This window comes from Phyllostomus hastatus, unplaced genomic scaffold (assembly GCF_019186645.2).
Source record: "Phyllostomus hastatus isolate PE091 unplaced genomic scaffold, TTU_PhHast_1.1 phas_contig_308, whole genome shotgun sequence".
NCBI lineage: Eukaryota > Metazoa > Chordata > Mammalia > Chiroptera > Phyllostomidae > Phyllostomus > Phyllostomus hastatus.
The window spans coordinates 1,828,674-1,851,984 of record NW_025333848.1 but is presented as its reverse complement, the minus strand read 5'-3'; the positions used below and the strand labels follow the sequence as shown (position 1 = coordinate 1,851,984).

Below are 23,311 nucleotides of genomic sequence, written 5' to 3'. Positions count from 1 at the left end.
TCCATGATAACCAGTAATTGTGTCTACCACTGCAAATTACATGTTTATCTAAAATTATGTGCTTATATCTATACCTTCAATAGATTATGAACAATTAGATGACAGAGACCATGCTTTATCCTTTATCCAACTATGTATGTCCATTGCAAAAAAAGATGTTTGCCACACAGATGTTTGAAATAGCTACTAACTCAAAGAGTAGATAGGAAACAGTCTTCATAAAAATATCAATAATTTTATATTTATTTAGTTACATATTTTGTTGTGTTGTGGCGTTGTGTCTGTGTACAAAAATAGAAAAATATAACGCAGTATAGAAAGGATCCAGGAGATTGGATAAAACCACAGAAGAAACATTGTAAACTTTTAGTGATTATTCTGTTCCTCTCCAGGAGGGTAATTTAAGAATTACAGAATTTAAAGAGCACTCATTTTTATCCCTGTGTATACAAATGAATGTAATAGTGATAAAGTAAGAAATAATAAGTCATTAGAATTATGACTTCTATACCAACTTCTATTAGGTGATTTTTTTAAAGGAAGCTGTGATGGGAGATCTGAGTTCTACCCAGATCATCAACTAATGAGCTTTTTTCCTTTGGGAAAGTGCTATCTGATACCTGGGTCTATCTCCATAGCCACTCAGGACAAGCAGTGTTTAAATTCTGTGGCATCTACAACATTCTATGATTCTTTGATATTTAAAGTATCGAAGTAAACACAATATCCATTTGCATGCAAGATGTAGAAATTATGAATGGCAATTTCCTTTCATGAATGTGTACATTACCCCTATGGTAGGAAAGAGAAGGTTAAGTGCAAGAAATTAAACAAAGAAAAATAACCATGACGCTAGTGGAAATTTGAAGTCATCTGATTAGTAAGTCATGCATGTGATTTACCTCAGAGCACTTTTGAAAAAATGTGCTATTTATATGACTGATTCTTTACAAATTCTAAGAAAACACCATAGGGGAAAAACTTTTCTGTTCCATTACATGATAGAGATTGATATTTAAAAACAAAAAAAAAATACAGGCTTCCAGCATGGGCTGTGTTGATATAATGAAGACATTTCTTTGTGAAAGAAATGACTCCTCAATGGAACTGCTATTTTCAGAATTATCGAAAGATCATCTGAGATGGGGCCAAAAAATTATTTCTCCATTACCAGCTCATGAAATTGTGCCTGGCAATATTAGCTAGCAGCCAAGATGGTGGCCTGCTCTTCCTCCTGTCCCAACAAGGTACACAGTCAAGGTTAACGGGATCTCGGCCACGTGTTCACCCTGTTTCGCTACTGTAGTTGGCACTGTATGTGCCTCACCCAGTCCATCATACTTAGCTGGATGTTCTGAATCAATATTTTAGGTTCTGACTAAATAGGTCCTAAACACATATTTCTTATAGTATGTGTGCAGATTTTTTTACTGTTATATTGCTCACTATGTCACTTCAGCTTCAGTCTGCTCATACATATCCAGACTCAGCTCTCTCTCTTTCAGAGCTTTTGATTTACTTCATTGCTCATATGAATTTTAGAATTTGTCTTTTGACACATCTTTTATTAATTCAAACACATTTACAGAATAGTCTAGGCTACAACACTTTAATTTTGTCATAACCACCCATCTTAAGATTTTATTTCCAGACAACTCTCCGGTAAACACTTCTAACCACATGGTTTCGTATCACAACTTGAAGTAAGCATCCTGCCAAGACTGTTTTTCACCACAAGTTGCAGTGTGGTCTCCGCATCTTCTCCCCTTGTGGTAGGTACACAGGAAGGACTTAACACATGCTCAGCCATGTAAGTTAACCCCTATCTTATTTGCTATAAAAGGTCCGTTGGTTAGGTCTTGGTGGAATTCTCACTTAAGAAACATAATTTCTAAATATTTCACTGAGGTGTTGGTGGTTGTTCTCAAATGTCTTGACCCAGGCTCTTTGCAAAACATCATAACTTTCTCCAGTGGTAGAAGAGATCAGAAAATACTTACACATGAGGCTCATATGTGTATTTTTGTAGTCACATTATTTTTTCCACATAAATTAATGTTGTTGGTTTTATTGTCTTTATTAGAAAATATGTTTTCAGAGAGGAATGTCATGTCATTTTTTGCAATTTCAAATATCACTGAAGCATCACTAATGTTCAGCAAATCCTCAATCAGTATTACATTATGACAGATGCAGAGTGAGTATATGCTCCCCAATGAGAATGAAATTAAATTTCTTTATACAAGTATTTATTTATACAAGTAACATTTATTTTGAATTCTGCCCCTCCTTTTTAATTTTTTTAACTCAACATCCTGGACTCAAAATATGCCTCCCTCAAAATCCTTAAAGCTGGGTATTAATTATAATTATTGTGATGATCATTTCCAATACATACAAATATAGATTCACTTTTTGTAAAGCTCAAACTAATATGATGTTATATGTCAATTATGCCTCAATAAAATATAACTAACCTTTGATTTTGATACATTTATTTTATCCATAACTGAATAAAGTAAGAAAGAGTGCACTTCATAATAAGCATCCTTGCTTTCACATATTCTATTCAACCACTCAAGAAAAATGAAATTTATCTTGTTGTGTAATATTTTCAGAAACTTTCTTGAGGTTCAAACTTCAAGAATTCCTCATTTCTTGAATAATAATTGTTAGAAACACAAATACACAGAGAGACATACTTCTGATCAGAAAGGGAATATCCTACTTCTTGTAAAAAATTTAGGCATGTCTTGAGTTCCCAATTTAAAACTGAAATGAAAAATGTTCAATCAATTTTGACCCCCAATATAAATATAAGAAACATTAATCTAATCTCATTTTCCTCTGGAAAAAAAAAACAGCACGAATTGCAGGACTTCCTTCTGTCCTTTCAGTATACAGAACTTTTTGCTAATTAATGAAATAAATGTTAAGTCCTAATATCATCTCATGGCTTTAAAATGATTAATTCAATGATGAAAATCATCCTAGGGTTTTGAGAAATAAGTGTTAAAATAACATAATCTCTTTCTGAATCAAAAGTTTTATATAAATGTTAAACTTTTGGTTGGTTTTAAGTATATATATGGTTGGTTGTAAGTACTGTGTAAAAAAACAAGAAAATTAAATTTCTAAATCACCCTGTGCACATGCTATTATAAATTTGATGAAATCAAGTATGCTGTGTATCATGTAAATTAAAAATATACAGAGAGATTTTCCTGTATATGAACATACATATATATGCACACAAACATAAAGGCATATATGTATGTCTACATATGTGTCAATGAATGATCTTTTGTCTGAATTGTTTACTTTGACATTCTCAAGGCCTAGAAAAGTACCTAGCAATTGGTAGTCACTAAAAATATTTATAAACAATAAATATTAACAATAAACTTGTGTATCATCCAAGTTGAAAGAAACTACCACACAAAATTGTCTTTATTTCCTTTCTTAGTATATATTAAAATTTTGAGTTTACCTTTACTTTTCCTTAGATTGTATAGCATTTTATTATCTTTTGAGTAAATGTTTGAGTAAATGAATATTTACTCAATGTTTGAGTAAATGGATATCAATAATATGTCTACTAAACCAGTTTTTTTAAGTGGTATTGACTCTCATTTATTTACTTAGTTTTTATGCACACCAAGGGTGTGTATTGGGGTTTCTAATATTTCTGCATATGATGTGTGTATGTATAGGTCTGTTTTTATTTTTTATGTTGGTACAAAAAATTTCCCAGCTCTAAGTATTTAATAGTGTCTTATTTTCTACTTTATCTGCAATGCTACCTCATACATTATTTTCATGCATGCATGTGACTTTCTCATGTCTGTATATTTTCTCTTTTTCAATTTGTTAATTTCTGTGTATTCTCATATCACTTGGTCTTAATTAACAAAGTTTTAGCAAGTTCTTAATGCCTAGCTGGACAAGGCCTCCACCTTTTCTTTTTCTTCAGTAGTCATAGTCTACTCTTGGCTCCTTGCAGTTTAATGAACGTTTAGGGTTATGCTTTGTAAGGTTCACAACAAAGCTTGCTCTATTATTTGGAATTGATTTGTCTCCCTAAAATATTTTAGGATCATTGAACTGTTATTAGCATCAGTAGTCCTATCAAAATTTAATTATTTTTAAAATACTTTTATAAAATTACATAATGAGTTCCACATAGATGTTAACTAAGTTAGAAGAATGATCTTTACATGTGGAAATTAAAAACAGAAACTCAAGTAAAATGTTCACCCTTATGAGTTTTGTGCTCTTATGCAAGGCACTTACCTTATGTGATCCACAACTTCATTTACAAAATAGAATAAATTACATCTGTTGCTCATCATTACTTTACAGTGTTTCTATTGTAGTTGTTAATAATATAAAATTTGTTTCTATTTATTATTGACCTTCAATATAATAGTGCTTGAAAATTAATACTACATTAATTACACTGATATTATTTCTATTAAATAACCATTAAATTGTTTTTTATTATTTATGTAGAGGAACATATCATCAGCAAAAGAATTTAAGTTCCTATGCCTTTAATTTCTTGTGGTCGTCTTAAATGTGCTAAAGAATCTCCACAATGATGTTGAAGAGAAGTAGTATTAGTGATCACTTTGCCTTCAGGATTTTCTAAAATACCATTAATATCTTGAAGTTAAGAATGATGTTGCCATTTCCAGCATTTATCATGGCTCACAAAACAAGGTAACAACCAAAGTTCCCTTCAATGGATGACTAGGTAAAGAAGATGTTGTACATATATATAATAGAATACTACTCAGTCATAAGGAAAGATTCAATACAACCATTTGGGACAACATGAATGGACCTTAAAATATTATGCAAAGCAAATAAGTCAGACAGAAAAGGCTAATAAACATATAATTTCACTTATATGTGGGACATAAAACTGAAACTCATAGGCCTGGAAAATAGTATGGTGATTACCAGAGGGAATGAGGGGCAGGGGTAACAAAGTATGAAGGGGGTCAAATATATGGTGATGGAAGTTTATTTGACTTCGAGAGATGGGCACAAAGTGCAATATACTGATCACGTATCATAGAACTGTACACTTGAAAACTATATAATCTCATTAACTAATATCACTCCAGTAACTTTAATTTTAAAATAAAGTAAAATCTACTCGAAGAAAAAGAATGATGTTTATATAGATCAGAGAGGGGGAAAAGGCAGAAAACTGTACTTGAACAAAAATAAAATGAAAAAAAAAAACTGTGAGGCAGATGCTGGTGAAAAAGGAAAGAGGTTTTATTCAGGTGCTATGTGATCTGGGAAAATGAATGACTCCCAGTCTCAAAGGTCATCTCCTACACAAATCCAAGAAAAAGGCAGTATTTAAAGTTCCTGCTCCAATTTAGAGCAGAGTGTTTTGAAAACTAAAGGCAACTACTCAGCAGTCATAGGGCCCATCCATGTAGCATAGCTTATTCCCCGCTGCAGTTCATTTCCGGCTCCTTCCTAGAGCTTCCTGTGGCGCCTGCACGGCCGTGGGCGTGGACCATGCAGCGGCTGGGTGCTCCCAGTAAAGGGCATGTGCATGCATGGGTGAAGGCAGCACAAGGTCAACCACAGAGAGAGAGAGAGATTCCTGCCCAGAGGCCATGGGCCACATGAGAGAGCAGCCTGCACCACGTGAGTCCAGGTCATGAGGAAGGGAAAGAGGGTGTTTCTTTGTTCGCCTGGGATTATATTAGCTTGTATGTGTGATGGGCCCTGTGCTTTTTCAAAATGACCAATAAACTTCCCAAACTTTTGCATGTTGCTGGTGGGTCTGCCTCTCCTTCAATTCTTTATTCTTCAGGCGAGACTGACAAACCTCTTTGGTCCATCACCCGCCCCCCCCGCCACCATTTGACTTCTATGGCACATGTGCCTGCTTCCCCCAGTTCTCACCCACAGTCTGGGAACCAAGGCCAGATGGGGCTTTTTCTTCTATCCAGTTATCTTGCTGGCTTCGAAGGCTCTCAGTGTAAGAACTTACCCGGTCGCAATCTTAGCTGACGGGGCAAACTCAGCTGGCTCCAACTGACCTTCCACCAATAACACTAATGCTATTTATTACTCGTCTACTTAAATTCTCTGTCGATATATGTGCTAAATCTTGATATTTTTCCTCATTAAGTCTGAGAGAACTCTGCAAGTATCACAGTTATTAGCCCTTAGATAAACTTGATACAAGCTTTCCCCCAGTCTATTACATTATTTTTTCATTATGAATAAAGCTAAAATTTTATATACTCAAAAAATTTTAAATAAAATGGGTATCAAGGTAATTCTAGGTTTAGTGAAAGAAATAGGAACTATTCTGTTTCCCCCCTCACTGTTTAGAAGAGTTTATACTAGTTATAATGATCTCTTTTTTGAAAATTCATTATATATCTCCTGTGACTATGATTTGGCTTTCATGTTATTCACATGAAAAAAATTTGAATAACTTAATGATCTCATAAAAATTGTTCTAGCTTTATCAAACTTTGCCAAAGCAACTTGTGCCTGTGTAAATTTTATCTCACTCATATCATACGTAGTAAATATAGTGCCTGTTTTATTGGCTGAAGATTATAGCCTAAAATATCTCATTGATTAAATGAAGTGTGGATTTACTGATTTAAGTTTTGTTTTCATGTGCACATTTTTAGTGAGAGTTAGTGTGAGTGACTGCTTTTTCAGCTGTTTCCTTCTAGCAGGGGTGTTCAACCTTTTAGCATCTCAGGGCCGTGTAGAGGAAGAAGAGTTGTCATGGGCAACATATTAAATACACAGACACTAGCAAAAACAGATGAGCCAAAAAAGGTTTTAAGTAAATTTATGATTTTGTTTTGAGCCACATCCATAGCCATCCTGGGCTGCATGTGTGGCCATGGTAGGACACTGCTGCTCTAGAGTTTTCTTTGTTTTATTCTTCAAAGTAACTTATGTGTATTTATTTCATTATTTTTACAGTAACATACAAAAGAAGCTCCAACCACTTATTTTATAAATAAACTACTTCTGAATAATTTCTTAATTACAACAAATTGGAAAGGTGGCACAGAGAGTTCCCACACCCCGTATGTGCAGCTCCCCTTATTGCTAACAGTTATGTAACAACAGTTTTGTAAGTGGCACATTTGTCAGAGAGTGAACTGATATTGATACACTGTTGTTAAATAAAGAATGCATTATGTTCAGACCTTCTTAATTTTTACCTAATGCCCAATTTCTGTCCATTATCCTATCTGTTACATTTATCCCTTATATACCTTAAGGCTCCTTTGGCTGTAACAGATACTTTGTCATTTTTTAATATAACAAAAATTGTGAGTAGCTAGAAATCAGAACATTAAGACATTGGTTGATTATGTTGTTCTTCTGACAAAATTTGGTGGTATGGTTTTGATAATAAAGGGGGAGTAATATATTAATTGGTATCCACAAGAAAAAAGGAAAAAAGGATCCTATTTGAGATTATAGATTGATCTGAGACACCCACATATCTAAAACATGAAATAATATTGGCCATAATTTTATCATTTTTTAAGCTGAGCATATCATGGCTTATCATGCAATTTTTATTTAGTACTTTATTTTTTGTAATTAAAAGATTGTATATGTGTGCATATATATGCATTTTCATAAACATAAAATATTTCTCTATGTTTCAACCTACATGATACACCTTACTTGATGCCACTCAACCTTATAGTAGCAGGTGCACAGGATGATTTAAAAGTTTATTTGATTTTTCTCCTCATTTTTCACACAGTACTTACAACAATTTTTTGTTTTGTTACTCATTTATTGCTAATCATGTTGTTCTGACAACACCTCTCTAAGAAACAATCCCTTTGAAGTGTTATACTGACCTGTATAGTGCCATTCAAAACCATTGTCCTACAGGTTCTTTTCCCAGGATGCTCCTGAAGAGCACATAGAAGAACTTTTATATAATAAGAGTATTAAATGTCTCCAGGTCTTAATACTATTAGCACCCACCTAGTAAATGACAAAGACAACCACCAATCACCAGGCAGGGGCTCAATGTCAGTCAATAAGAATATGGGGATGGGGTTTTGCTAAACGTTTTTACTTTTGATTTAGAAAGAGATTATATATTTCACTATTTATTTCTTGAAACTCTGGTCCACACTTTAACACTGAATTCATCATTTTTAAGTCATAAGATGATGTTAGGACCTAACGTTTATTTTGCCACTTAGCAAAATGTTCGGTGTAGTTAAAAGGCAGAAGGAAGTACTGTGGCTTATGCTGTTTCTTTCAAAAGGAAAATGAGATTAGAATAACATTTCTCATATTTTTCTCAGAGGTTGAAATTGATTGGATGTTTCTTGTCTCAGTTTTAAATTGCAAGCTCAAGACATGCCTAAATTTTTCACACGAAACAGGACATTACTTCTCTGATCAGGTGTGTCTCTCTGTGTTTATGTGTTTCTAAAAACTATTATTCAAGAAATGAAGAATCCTTGAGGTTTGACCTCAAGAAAGTTTCTAAAACTATTTACACAACAAGGTAATTCTAATTGTTTCTTGAGTGTGTGAATAGAATTACTGAAAGCAAGGGATGCTTATTACTTCTGAAGTGTACTCTTTCTGACTTTATCCAATGAAAAATGATTAGGATAAACTTATTAAAGAATCAGAAGTTATGATGTTGCTATAAAATGAAGTCTTGTCTCTAAACAAAACTACAAGAATGAATCTTTACATTTGGGAATAAAAAATTGAATTTCAATTTGAATTCTCACTTTTATGAATTTTGTGCTTTTATGCAAGGCACTTACTTTGTGTAATACACAACTTTATTACCATAATAAAACAAATTATATCTGTTGCTTTCAACTATCATGTTTAAATTTGAAACAGATTTTATTTTAAAACCTAAGCACTATGCATATTTATTAAATAGCTATTTTTCTGAGAGCTCTGCTACACATTGTATGATGTTACTACACAAATAGAAGATTATTTTTGCTAAGGATATGCTGAAACTAATTATCACTAAATTAAATAAACAACTATAAATAGAAGACTGTGTGTTTTCACTCAATATCAGTGATGAAAAACTGTTTTCCATTAAGTATCCTGATGTAGGCAAATTTAAAAACTCATTATACTTATTTAGTTTTCTAACCAAGTCAAATTTAAGAAATTAATTTATCTGAATTTATATAAATTATGCTTTTCATTCATTCCTTTTAAAATATATTCCTGGAGGAAATTTTTTTGTATTCTCATTTTCCAATCAAAGTATATCATTTCACCGCAAAAAAAAGAAAAGGAAAAAATGAGTGATTTTATTTTAATCAGGAACCTTTATAAATTGAAGACTTCAGATTCATTTCTGTGATACATGAAAAGTCATAATTATATGATGGGGTTGGTCCGAGATCGGTGGGCTCATCACAACATGGGTAAGTACTTTCCACATAAATGTCTAGTTTGGCCTATGTATAATTTCAATATACTCAGAATTTGATACGAATATAAAAAAGTGATTTAATTTGATTGACTTATGTTCATTTTATAAACATATCACATTATGCTAATGTTATATTTAAATCAAGTCTTTAAAAACTTGAAAGTTTATCCTTCTTTTACTTTCTTAACTACCTAAAGTAAACTCTCCCAGTTTGAGGCAGACTGAGGCAGTGACAGCATCAGAATTTGTAGCTAGAAGAACTGAATTTAAATCAAACTTTTATCAGTCTCTAGTTTTGAGATCAGAAGTAACCCACAGCATTTCTGTACCTAACTTTTTATGTTTATGTGAACTAGAGATATAAAACAGGTGACATTTATCTTAGTGGATTTCTATGATATTCATATAAAATCACATATATGTGAAAGAGTTTCTTAACTAAGATATTATAAATAACTTAGTGGCAGCATTATTTTAAATAAGGAATACTTTATTAGTCACTTCTAAAATTCAATTTCTTCATTCATAACCTAATATCTACCCTCTTCATATATTTAATAATTAAATTATATATTGTATATACAATGTTTAATTTTAGGTATAACAGGTAATTACCATTAGTACTTCAGTTATAAGAGGCTTTTACATATTTAATATTTTTACAGTTTCACAGAGAAAGCCAAATGATTTTTTACTTGTTTTGTTTAGAAGATTTTTTCTCTTTTTCTTTAAGTTATAGACTGTGCTATTTTATTCTTTGTGTGTCGTTAACTATGAAGAAAATCAGACACACTAGCCCTTACTAAGTGTTTACTATATGACTGATGTTGTTGATACTAAGTGCATATTATTTTATTTCACTTTTAAGAATAACCATACCACATAGAATTGATATCTTTTGTTCATTTTTCTGACTTTTTTTCTTTTTTGTGTGTGAAATTTCTGCAGTTATTAAGTTAGTAAATGTGGCTCTGTAACTTAAACACATCTAATTCCTTAAGGCTTTATCTTTTCACTATACAATGTCTTTATTTTATTGTTAGTTTTAATTATGTGGTTAGAATTAACTTAGCAAAAATAAGATTTTGCTAAGATATTTTGCTACAGAATAAATATAATTTTATTTATACTACAAAGTATAAAAAGTATAGTAATGAAATAACATAAAACAAAATTAACTCGGTGATATAATTTAAAAGAAAAAGGGTAGAAATGGCAAGTTAAAGCTTAAAGTTGAAAATCACAGAAGCAAAAAAGTCATGACTCATGTTGGCTTGATTTGTGTTTCTCCAGAGATGAGTGAATCACACAATTACAAACTTAAACTTGGAAATCGTTCTACTTCTGTACCAGGACAAAAGAAAAGATCCACATTGATCACAAACACATCTGGGGGAAACCGTAAGTACTACATTCCATTCGCCATCTTCAGGTGAAATCGGAAACTCTGAGATCATCAGGGATAAACATTCAGTTTAATTTTGCCGACATGAGAGAAGCAGAAGTGAGATTAAGTTTGATGTCCCTGGAATATGTGCAAAGTGAGAAGAAATTGTTGAATTGATGAGCTTTTCATGCCCTAAAGGAGGTAAGATTATCATAGCAACGACAACCGAGACTGCCGTTTCTAAGGGCTCACTGAACAGCAAGCTGTCAGGAGGGGCGAATAAACAGAAGAGAAGAGAAATACACAACACCGTCAGTGGCATGTCTTTAAACAGCACAGCAGCAGTGACTGGACTGTGATTCACAGAAAGGCTACTGTGCAGTGAAGAGGATTCGCTGACAAGGTTTTGGATAAAAAATCAATAAGAATTCTTAATTTAAAAGAACTTAATTTTCAAAGCCTGTAAAATATAAAAACTGACTTTAAAATATATGTTCCAAAGCTGTCGTTGTGCTTCTTGATAAGTGCTTACACTACATTCATTGTAGTTAAAAAGAAAAGGCCAGAATCTTTCTTCTCATTATTATTAATTAATATTGGCTGTTTTATTGGTACTAGCCAATGTGCAAAACCAAGGGGAAAGAAATGATCGGAAACGAGAGTAAAATGGTGAAACTAATGTGACTAGCAAAAATATATGACTTAAAATATTTTAAACCCTAAAAGCCTCACCCCATAAACTAAAAAATAATATGGAAATCTGCTGTGTGGACCTGATTGAAAATAAGATGTAAAAATCAACTGTCTAAAAAACCAGAAAGACAAGAAAAATGTGATGAAAGGAAAATGCCATATTTATAAGACTAAAAATCAGAAATAAACTTTTTAATTAAGAATACTGGAAATAAATGTATTACTTTAAAGTTGTACTAATGAACATAAGATGTAAATAACAGAAAAAGAACTATCATGGGCACGGTAAGTACATAAGCATGTTATAAAAGTAAAGATATTTTACATATAGTTTGAATAGGAAAACTGATGAATATAAGAATAAATGCAAACACACATAAGAATATACTATATGCTAAAGGTAGTATTTCATACAAATGAGAACAATGATTTATTTGGCATATCATGTTAGGAAAATCAGTGACAATTTGGAAAATACAAAAATTTTATGAATTTGAGTTCCTACCTCATTTATTACACACACATAAACATACAGTCACACACAAATACCAAGCAGACCAAAATAAGAAAGGCAACTGTGTAAGTTATGATGGAACACTGGTATACTTTATTTTATAAACTCAGAATAGTGAAAGCAGTTTATGCATATCAAAAAAGCATAATGATTTGAGCAAGTCAACCATTATCCATTGCAGAACCCTCAAAGTATCATAACGTTAAAAGAAAAATGATGTCTGAGATGAGTTTTGCAAAACATAGGGCAAGAATACTAACATTCTCAACCAAAAAAGTGAGAATAAAACCAGTTACTTAATAAAAATAAGAGAAGTCTCAAAGAAATAAATAAAAACATGACAACCATAACAAAAGATGTTTAATCTTCTGTTATTTATTTATAAAAAATTTACAATTTAAAAAATAACATCGGTTATCGGATTTATACATTTAAAAAGTGAATGTATTTAATGATGAGAAAAGTGTAAGCAAGAAGCCTTTTGAGTTTATATTTGGAAATATGTAAGTTGGTATAGCCTCTTTGCACTAAAAATTTCAATTGCAAAAATTTTAAAAGCAAACACTCTTCAACTCACTATTTGCCTTTTTGAGAATTTCTCCTAGAAAGGTACTAAAAAATATGAACATGTGTGTATAAGATGTTATTTATATTATTACATTAATAGCAAAAACTAAGAAACAATTTAAATATACATTGGGAAAAAAATAAAAATCTGTTAATAATGAGATTTTGTCCATACAGCGTTGAAATACAACTCAAGCAGCTAGTTATAAAAGTTTGACAACTTTACAAGACATTAAGAGAAAAATCACTAGAATATTTTCTTAAGTAAAAAATATTACAGAATATTTTATATAGTGTTCAATTTATTTTTAAGACAGGGTTAAGAGGAACTGTTTGTGTTTATTATTTTATCTGCATGGAAATTTAAAAAAATGGTAATTATGATTTATTCTAGGGGTGAACTGGGGAACTTGTAGAAGGGATTAAGAAGTAACATTACATTTTTATAGTCTTATTTAACATCATTTGCAAAGAACTTATTTTACCTGTTCTGAGAAAAATAATTGAGGAAAAGCACTGTTATCACCCCCACATAAAAATTGCTCTAACATTTGTATTAAACATAAGAATTCCAGAATGCTTTCATCTTTCTCTCATTTCTCTCACTCTTTTTTCTTTGACAGCATCTCCATTTGTTGTTGCCCGGTCCATTGCTCTAGCTATGGGGATCCGTTTCATTGTGATGGTGATGATATGCAGCGCCATAATTGTAAACTGTAAGTGACAATGGAGTGGATCACACTGTTGATCTAACAATTGCAATGTATTACTTTGATTAACATTCAGATGCACAGAAACATAAACTAGCAATATCAAAAGTTTCTTTATACTTTAGCCTTGGCTGGTGTCATCAGTGGATTGAGTGCTGGCCTGTGAACCAAAGGGTCACCAGTTGGATTCCCAGTCAGGGCACATGCCTGGGTTGCAGGACAGGTTCCCAGTAGGGGATGCATGAGAGGCAACCACACCTTGATGTTTCTCTCCCTCCCTTTCTCCCTCCCTTCCTTCCTTTCTAAAAATAAATAAATAAAATCTTTTTTTAAGACAAAAGCTTCTTTACACTTTAGCAATTAGTCTAGAAAATTGTCAACTATTTTTATTTTTGCTTGGACTATGTTACAGCAACACAAAACCTTCTAACGATTATGATTATTTTAATAGCATTATTCAATCAAGCAGCTCCGGTTTTTTTGAATGGTAAGTTTTCTGACATTATTATTGCATTTTTTAAATGTTAAAACTATTACAAATATTCCCCTGCTTTGACTCCCCTCCATCAGCCCTCCCCCAAGCTGCACTGTGTCTATGGGCTATGCGTATATGCATATATGTACTTTGGTTAATCTCTTCCAGTCTCCACTCTCTCTTCCTCGAAGCACAAATTGCATGGGTCTGTAGATATGGAGTTAAGCAGGTATCAATGCTGATACCAAAAAAGTGTATAAGACAAATCATGTATCATAGGAATGTACATTTGAAATTTATATAATCTTATTAACCAATGTCACTCTAATAAATTTAATTTAAAAATAAAACATATAGGAAAATAATTCATGTCCACAATTCACCATAAGTTTTTAAATTTTATTTTATTCTTTACAGTAAGGGAGACTTGTAAAAAGTAGAGAACGTAGTTTTGGCATATCTATCTATTATAAATATGTAGAATTAGGTCATTAGGTATGACCACAATGGCTTAATATTTGGCATTTTTAAGTTAAAACAAAAAGGTATTTATCCTTGGCTGGTGTGGCTCAAGGGATTGAGTGCTAGCTTGCAAACCAAAGGGTCACCAGTTTGATTCCCCATGAGGGCACATTGCCTGGGTTTCGGGCCAGTAGGGGGTGTGCAAGAGGCAACCACATGTTGATGTTTCTCTCCCTCTCTTTCTCTTTCCTTTCCTCTCTCTCTAAAAATAAATAAATAAAAGCTTTTAAAAAAAGATATTTAGCCTGTCTAGAAAAAATCTACTATAATATTCACACAGTATAATATCAGACATATGGAGAATTAATAATATATTGTTCCTTTCTAGAAACTTACTGTGGCCCGTGTCCTCAAAACTGGGTATGTCATAGAAACAACTGCTACCAATTTTTTAGTGAGAGAAAAAACTGGCTTCAGAGCCAAGCTTCTTGTATGTCTCACAATTCCAGTCTCCTGAAGATATATAGCAAAGAAGAGCAGGTTAAGTATTGTTTTAATTCATCTTCCTATGTTTAGTCCTAACATATTTGGAAATTCTCTGGAATATGAACCTGAAATATCACTTAGAGACACCAGGCTAAGACATATCCACCCAAAATTCTTCTGCATTAAAAAATAACAAAGCAGTAAAAATAAGAAAAGACAAAAACTGTAGGAATTACATGTGTGTTGTTTAAGTTAGAATTATGCCAGAGGACAGAATGCATTTTGCAAAGTTTTGGGAAAATGATGAAATGATTATGGTTTTGTCTGTAGTAAAATTCTGAGAACTGACTTTGTTTGTGATTTCAAACAGGATTTCCTCAAACTGGTGAAGTCCTACCATTGGATGGGACTCGTACAAAATCCAGCAAATGGATCCTGGCAGTGGGAAGATGGCTCCATTTTCTCTCCCAGTCAGTAAGTCTCTACCAAGAGGTGTCTCCTTGTGAATTTGTCTCTAAGCTATTCCTATGATCACATAACTATCACATTTTCCTTCACACAGTGCCAGGACATTCCCATATGATAATAGAGTCAACCAAAAACTCTGAGGGACTAGATTCAGTACCATGTGGAGCAGAGGAGCATGTACCCCTAATATCGAGTTCCATTATTGATTTCTATGTGCTAAGAACTGTGCAAGACTAGTCTAATACCATGCTTGTGGTACTGATGAGGAGTCTAAAGCAGAGAGATTAAGTGTCACATTTATTCTTTTATGACATTATTACCAGAGTTGTTGAGATATAATTGGCATCCAATAAAGTGCACATTTTTGAAGTGTTCAATTGTGATAAATTTTGACTAATGGATTAATAAAAAAAACATTAATACTGTCAGCATAATTAGCATATTTATCTGTTGCAAAACATTCTCTTTCCACTTTATAATTCCTCCATGTCCTTCCTACCTAATTCTTTCTGTCTCCAGTCAATAATGTGCTTTCTGTCACTATAGATTAGCTTGTAATTACAGAAAAACATAAATGGAGTTCTGCAGTATGTACTGTTTTTATGTCTTTTTAAATGTAGTATATTATTTTTAGATTAGCCACCTCATAGCATGTTTAAAGACCTTATTTCTTTTTATGCCTGAGAGCTTTCCCATTTATAGGTATTGTTCAGTATGTTTATTCTTTCATGTATTGATGGATATTTGGGTAGTTCCCAGTTTTGGATTATTAAAAATAAAGCCATTTCAGAGGTCTTCTGGTCAAGATAGTAGTGTAAGTAAACGTGGAACTCATATGCTCCAACAACAAAATCAAAATTACAACTAAACTATAGAACAACCATTAGTCAGAACCACTGAAGTCTGTCTGAATGAAAGTCATACTATTAGGGATTTAAAGAAGGTACATCAAGACTGGTAAGAGGGGCAGAATACGGAATGGGCTGATCCCACACCTATGAGTTTCAGATAAAAATCAGGAGAGATATCACAGCTGAGGAGCTAGGGGTTCCAGACCCACACCAGGACACTCTGGCCCAAGTTTCCAGTAACAGAAAGAGAAGTCCCCTAAACTTCCAGCTGTAAAAGCCAGCGGAGCTTACAGCTGAGTGAGACAGAGGACTGCTGGATTCCCAGGCTTTGCTCTTAAATGACCCATGCAAAGACTTATTCTGACCCACTCCCTCTGAATTCCAGAGCTAGGTCAGTAGTTTGAAAAGTACCAGATACATAGAGAGAAGAATTGAATTGCCTGACATAAGTAGGGCATGGGGTGGCAGCTTTCTCCCAGACAGAAGTGCTGACAGAGGCCTTCATTTCCATGCTGAGGCCTCTCCTGACAGAGCCAGTAGTCAGGCGCCATATCTGAGTCTTCATCAACCTGGCTCATGATGTTTGCCCTGCCCTAGTGGTTCCCTGAGACTCCTCTCCAACAAACTTGCGCACCCACCAAAGCTGTTTCCAGTGGCTTTTCCATATGATTGGCCTGTCTTGGCTCATGCTTCTGACTTTTCTAAAATCCCTCAGGGACTTTGCAAAAATTCTAAAACAAGCAGCATCTGGCCTCAGCATAACCCATAACTCTTGCCAAGTGTCTCTAATGCTGGTACTAGTAGCAGCTGGCTTTGGTACAAAGTATGGACTTCCCTGATTCCCTTCAAGCCCAGCACATATATCAGCCATTTGCAGATCCCTCTGTAGCTCATGCAGATGGCTCCAGGCAGGGCACAGGTGGTAGCTGACCTTGCACCTTCTGGGGGACCCCAAAGCCAGTGCACACATGGACAGTTGGTCTCATGGCATTACATTCATACTACTACCAAAGCCACACACTCAAGGGCAAACTTGATGAGCATATAAGCACCTCTGAAGCAAGTCCTGCTCTGTAGGATTGACTCCAGCACAACAATTCCTCTGCTGTAGTCACAGCCCATCCTCTTAGCTGATAGGCCTGGAGTTTGATCCCTTCCACTGATGCCCGTAGCAATCAAGTCTGAACTACAAAAACACAGTGCACACAGCCCATGAATGGGTGCACTTGGAGCACCCATGCTGGGTGACTGGGGAGGCTGCACCTCTAAGCTCTATGGGAAGACTACTACACAGTGTCACTCTACCAAGTAAAGGACACATAGCAGCTATAACTTAATACAGAGAAACAAACATATAGGAAACAGCCAAAATGCAGAGACAGGAGAACAGGTCACCAAAAAGAATGGGAGAAAAATCCTCAAAAAGGAAACTAAATGGACTTGAGGCAAGCAAACTACCAGGTACAAGGTTCAAAACAATGGTTATAAGGACACTGAAGTAATTTTCAGGAGAATGAAAAAATGCGTAGAAACCATAAAAAAAGAACCAGAAATAAAGGATACACTAACTGAAATGAAGGTTAAGTTACAAAGAAATCAATAGTAGTTTAGATGAACCTGAGAATCAAATCAGTGATTTGGAATGTAAGGAAGGAAAAAAACAATCAGAACAGCAAAAATAAAAAATAATCAAAAACAATGAAGATAGTGTAAGGAGCCTCTTGGGCAACTTCAAGTATACCAATATTTGCATCATGGTTCTTCTGGAAAAAAAAGAGAGAGAGAGAGAGCAAAAACTGAAAACCTATTTGAAAAAATAATGGCAGAAAACTTCCTTTAAACTGGTGAAGGAAACAGACATACAAGTTCAGGAAGCACAGAGAGTCCCAAACAAGATAAACCCAAAGAGGCTCTCACCATGACACATCATAATTATATCATAATTAAATTGCCAATTGTTAAAGAGAAAAATCTTAAAAGCAGCAAGTAAAAAAAAGCAGTTAATTACCTACAGGAAAGCTCCCATAAAACTGTCAGAAGATTTCTCAAAAGCAACTTTGCAGGCCAAAAGGGATTGGCAAAAAATATTCAAAGTGATGAAAACAATGACCTACAACCAAGATTACTCTACCTAGCACAGCTATCATTAAAATCAAAGAAGAAATAAGGAGCTTCCCAGAGAAAGAAAAGCTACAGCAGTTCATCACCACCACACCAGTATTACATGAAATAATAAAGGTCTTCTTTTAAAAATTGATTTAGAAAATGAACAATAAAATGTCAATAAATACATATCTATCAACAATTGAATCTAAAAAAATTTAAAAAAAGCCAAACAGAAATAGGCTTGTAGGTACATAGAACACTTTGAGAGTTACCAGATGAGAGGGGGTTTAGGAGGCATGGGTGAAGATGGTGGAAGGATTAAGAAGTGCAATTTCATTGTCACAGAATAGTCATGGGGATGTAAAATGCAGCATAGGGAATATAGTCAATAATATTCTAATAACTATGTATGACGTCAGAAGGGTACGAGATTTATCAAGATTCATTTAGTAAGTTCTATAAGTCTACTCACTGGGGTGCACAGCTGAAACTAATATAATAGTGTATGTCAACTGTAATTGAAAAATAAAAATGATTTTTTAAAAGCTACTTGTTGTGAATATATGTGTGCAACACTTTGAATGAACATAGGCTCTCCTTTTTCTAACATAAATACTAAGAAGTTGAAGCCCTGGCTGGCGTAGCTCAGTGGATTGAGCGCGGGCTGGGAACCAAAGTGTCCCAGGTTCGATTCCCAGCCAGGGTACATTCCTGGGTTGCAGTCCATAACCCCCAGCAACCGTACATTGATGTCTCTCTCTCTCTCTCTCTCTCTCTCTCTCTCTCTCTCTCTCTCTCTCCCTCCCTCCCTTCCCTCCCTAAAAATAAATAAATAAAATCTTTAAAAAAAATCACAAGAAATAGAGAATATTAACACATTTAAAAAAAAATACTAAGAAGTTGAAATAGATGGATCATATAATAAGTATTTGTTTAACTTTCTAAGAGTCTCCCAAACTATTATCCAAAGGATTATGCAATTTGCTATCCCACTAGCAGTGCATGAGATTTCCAGTTGCTCAACATCTTGCTCAATACGTGTTACCATCAATCTCTTAAATTTAGCCATTCTTGTGTGTTTAGTGGTATCTCTTGTGGTTTGAATTTGCATATTCTTAATGACTAATGATTTCAGCATTTTTTCTGCACTTATTCACCATTCATCAATTTTCTATTTCATCAATTTTGGCTGTGTTCTTTACTATATTTTCACTGAGGGTTAATTCATCTTTCTCTAGTTCCTTTTTTAATTGCCATTCATGTACAGTTGTCTCCATTTTCCCCCAACACTGCTCCCCACCCCAGCCATCCCCACTTCCCTCCCTTGACCCTACCCCCCTTTGGTTTTGTCCCTGTGTCCTTTATACATGTTCTTGAAAACCCTTTCCCTTTTCCCCCCATAACCCGCCCCCCACTTTCTCTCTGGTTACTGTCAATTTGTTCTTAGTTTTACTGTGTCTGGTTATATTTTACCTGCTTATTTGTTTTGTTTATTAATTTCCCATTATAAGTGAGATCACATGGTATTTGTATTTTACCACCTGGCTTATTTCACTTAACATAATGCTTTCCAGTTCCATCCATGCTATTGAGAAGGGTAGGAGCTTCTTCTTTCTTTCTGCTGCGTAATATTCCATCATGTAAATGTACCATGGGCACTTTAAGTGTTTCCAGCACTTGGCTATTTTAAATTGTGCTGCTATGAACATTGGGGTGCATAGGTTCTTTTGAATTGGTGTTTCAGTGTTATTACAGTATAATACCAGCAGTAGAATTGCTGGGTCAAAAGGCAGTTCCATTTTTAGTTTTCTGAGGAAATTTTCTCTAGTTTCTTATGGTAAAAACTAGTACATTAACAAGAAACCTTTCTTTTTTTTCTAATTGAAGCACTCATGGTATTAATATGTCAGATGCTTCAGCAACATCCTCACATATTATGAGCTATATATTTTAATTCAGTTCAAAATAGTGTGGCTGCTTCTGGCACACCCCCTACTGGGGACCTAGCCTGAAACCCAGGCATGTGCCCAACTGGAAATCAAACTGGTGACCCTTTGGTTTGCAGGCTGGAGCTCAGTCCACTGAGCCACACCAGCCAGGGCTGAAAATAGTTTCTAAATTCCCTTTTGCACTCTTCTTTGATCCATGAAATTTTCAGAAGTGTTAGTTGCCAACATTTGGAAATTTCACAGAGATCATTCTGTTATTAATGTATAATTCCATTTTGATCAAAAACATACTTTGTGACTAGAATTTAATTACATTTAATGACATTGGCTCCATAGATCAGCCTAGAGTCTACCTTCTGAGATACTATATATGTCCCTGTACACCTTAGAATTGATTCAGATGACCCCGTTTCTATATGGCTTGAGATTTCATTTTTGAAAAAAAAGTTTATTCTCTAGGAATACAAATAAGATTTTGTATCACGTTATCTCATTCTCTACTCTGCATGTGCAAAAGTTCATTTTTGAAAGCAAATCAATAGCATGCTAAATTTCTATTCATGCTTGTAATAAATAATGGTTGAGTGCTACTTAGTTTTCAGAAAGTATGCACAGACAACTACAGGAGTGGATAGAACATAACTCCTTCAGGATCTTCACACTTCACCTGGAAATACAGTTAAGAACAAATAAGTAAAATTCCACGTAGTCAGTACTTTGTCAGAAAAATGATGAAAGTAGTGTAGGAAAACAAACACAGAAATTGAAGAAATGCATAAAAACAATGATATTAGAAAGAATGTAGTTCTAATGTGCAGACAGGCCAATGAGAGCTGTTTCTAAAAAATCTCTTGATTTTTTCTCATATACTATCTGATTGTTTCTGTATATGCAGAATAGTTCTCAAACACACACACATGTATACACATAGGCCCAGATGATCAGGTCATTTTTGGTGTCAAATTAATATTGAAGGAGCATCATCAGTCTTTTCTCAGCCTTAACTTTCTTGCCTGTTCATGACAGAAAACAAATCACTGCTTATTATATTAATCATATAAATACAAAATACTCAAGGTCATAGAGTAAAATAGATATACACACGTAATGAACTCTGCATGAATTGCCTAAACACACACACATATATGTGTGTATATACTGGAGGACTTTTTTAATTTAAAAAATGTTCTTACCAAGTAAAACTGCATGAAATTGAAGAATATTATATTTTTTCACAAAACATAACAGAATTATGAATTTATTTTTAACCTAATTATTTTTAAAAACTTTCTAAAATTTTTATTTCACTTGATTATACATGTACAGATATTTTCTGTGTATGCATATAAAGTCTTTATATGTCTTTCTAAATTGACTTATTTCCAATGTATAAGAAATGTAAATTATTTCTTATGATTTATAACAGAATACATTATGATTTATATTAGAATGCACATGATTTATAATACAATGCATTTTTACTTTTATTATTGAAGTTAGCCATATTTTGCTAATTTAGAAGTTGAGAAAGGCCAAGCATAGTCCTTATATCTTCTGAGATAATATTATTTCACTATGTATATTTAAATAAATATTATTCATTTTTTATCCTTCTGCATTAATGAAGTCATAAATGTGATTTGTCCTTCTCTCTAATCTAGACTAACATTGGTTGAAATGGAGAATGGAACCTGTGTGGTTTACGGCTCCAGTTTTAAAGGTTACACAGAAAACTGTTCAACTCCAAACACATACATCTGCATGCAGAGGATTGTGTGAATACTTTATTGTTTATAAAATATAAAGGATTGAAAAACAAAAACATCATTCTCTGAGTGTTTACCATGAAGAAAACAGCCAGAAGAAAATTCCACCAATATTGATGTATTTTTTATCTGACATGCCACAAACCATAATCAGCTGCAAACAAAGCCTCACAAAGACTTTATCTTCTATAATATGTTTTGTATAATTTTTAAGTTATTGAGTGATGAACAAATTCATTCTTTAATTTAATAAATTGTCAATAATACTGTTGAACTAAATTTTGAACTATAATGTTATTATTCACAAATATTAAACTAATAAGGGTCTTAAAACTTTTCTTTTTTTTAAGATTTTATTTATGTATTTTTAGAGAGGGAAGGGAGGGAGATATATATATATATATATATATATATATATATATATATATATATATGAGAGAGAGAGAGAGAGAGAGAGAGAGAGAGAGAGAGAAACATCAATGTGTGGTTGCTGGGGGTCATAGCCTGCACCCCAGGCATGTGCCCTGACTGGGAATCGAACCTGTGACACTTTGGTCCACAGCCCGCGCTCAATCCACTGAGCTACGCCAGCCAGGAGGGTCTTAAAACTTTTGAAAACACAATCCATTTGAAAATTAAATATGCTTAAAGGTGGGTAAAAAGTATATGAGGATTCATTACATTTGCTATTTTTGAAATTTCTCTAAAGTTGAGAAATCAACAAAAACACTCTCAGCTTTTCAAAATGCCACTAGTAATTTTCTACAGTACATGAGAAATTTTGCAGAAATTGAGTTATTTCTTATAACAAGAACATGGTACTAACTGCTACAAAAAAAAAGGAAATACGAATTGAGTTTAGGGAGGCCTTACAAGACTTCTGGGGAAGAAATGGAATCTGAGTTAAAGTCTGTAGAATGAGTAGAAATTTGGGCAAATCATTAGGATAACAGCATCCTTGGCAATTGGAATAATACTTGCATACATGCAGCAGCTGGGGGAGTCTCCCATGACCGCTTCAGAGTCATGAACAGTGCTTAAGTTCTCTTGATCTTTACAACCGTTTCCAAGCCCTCATTTTCCATATTTGTGAAGAAGCTCATTCTCTCCAGTTCACATGTATTCTCTGCCCCCTGTAGGTCATATGTTATTATAATGACACAGAGAAAAGACTCCAGAGAAATACCAAGAACTTGTGTTCCATGTAAAGCCACATATAGTGACTCAACTTTATTTAAAGCTTTGAAGTATTTTGTGGACTTAAAAAGTGAATCATTAGACGTTTTCTTGGTTACCACTCCAGTTTCATTAGTTGTCATCAGTCTGTTCAGATGAACTGTTTCTCCTTGATTTGGGGGGAGATTATATGTTTACAGGAATTTATCCATTGTGTATATCTATGAGTTTTATTTGTTCT

The 23,311-nt window shown here is 33.7% G+C and overlaps 1 protein-coding gene across 7 annotated transcripts; it reads left to right on the top strand.

Moving 5' to 3' along the window:
- The first annotated feature begins 5,542 nt into the window (after window positions 1-5,542).
- LOC123819385 (NKG2-D type II integral membrane protein) lies at window positions 5,543-22,225 on the top strand. 7 transcript variants are annotated; one of them, XM_045839710.1, is made up of 9 exons: window positions 5,570-5,673; window positions 8,346-8,446; window positions 9,349-9,452; window positions 10,754-10,861; window positions 13,245-13,337; window positions 13,783-13,818; window positions 14,657-14,808; window positions 15,125-15,228; window positions 21,790-22,225. In XM_045839710.1, the coding sequence occupies exons 3-9, from the start codon at window positions 9,392-9,394 to the stop codon at window positions 21,905-21,907; spliced, it is 672 nt and encodes a 223-aa protein (XP_045695666.1). In that variant the 5' UTR covers window positions 5,570-5,673; window positions 8,346-8,446; window positions 9,349-9,391; the 3' UTR covers window positions 21,908-22,225. The 7 variants fall into 7 exon arrangements, with proteins under 7 accessions (XP_045695671.1, XP_045695664.1, XP_045695669.1 ...); XM_045839709.1 differs by having other exon boundaries at window positions 5,592-5,683; XM_045839711.1 differs by having other exon boundaries at window positions 5,592-5,683; window positions 8,346-8,551.
- The last annotated feature ends 1,086 nt before the right edge of the window (window positions 22,226-23,311 follow it).

Coding starts and splice junctions, on each gene's coding strand:
- LOC123819385 (XM_045839708.1), top strand. CDS start 5,583: ATGGGTGAAGGCAGCACAAGGTCAACCACAGAGAGAGAGAGAGATTCC. Junction 13,338..13,782: donor CAGCGCCATAATTGTAAACT/GTAAGTGACAAT, acceptor TTATTTTAATAG/CATTATTCAATCAAGCAGCT. Junction 13,819..14,656: donor AGCTCCGGTTTTTTTGAATG/GTAAGTTTTCTG, acceptor GTTCCTTTCTAG/AAACTTACTGTGGCCCGTGT.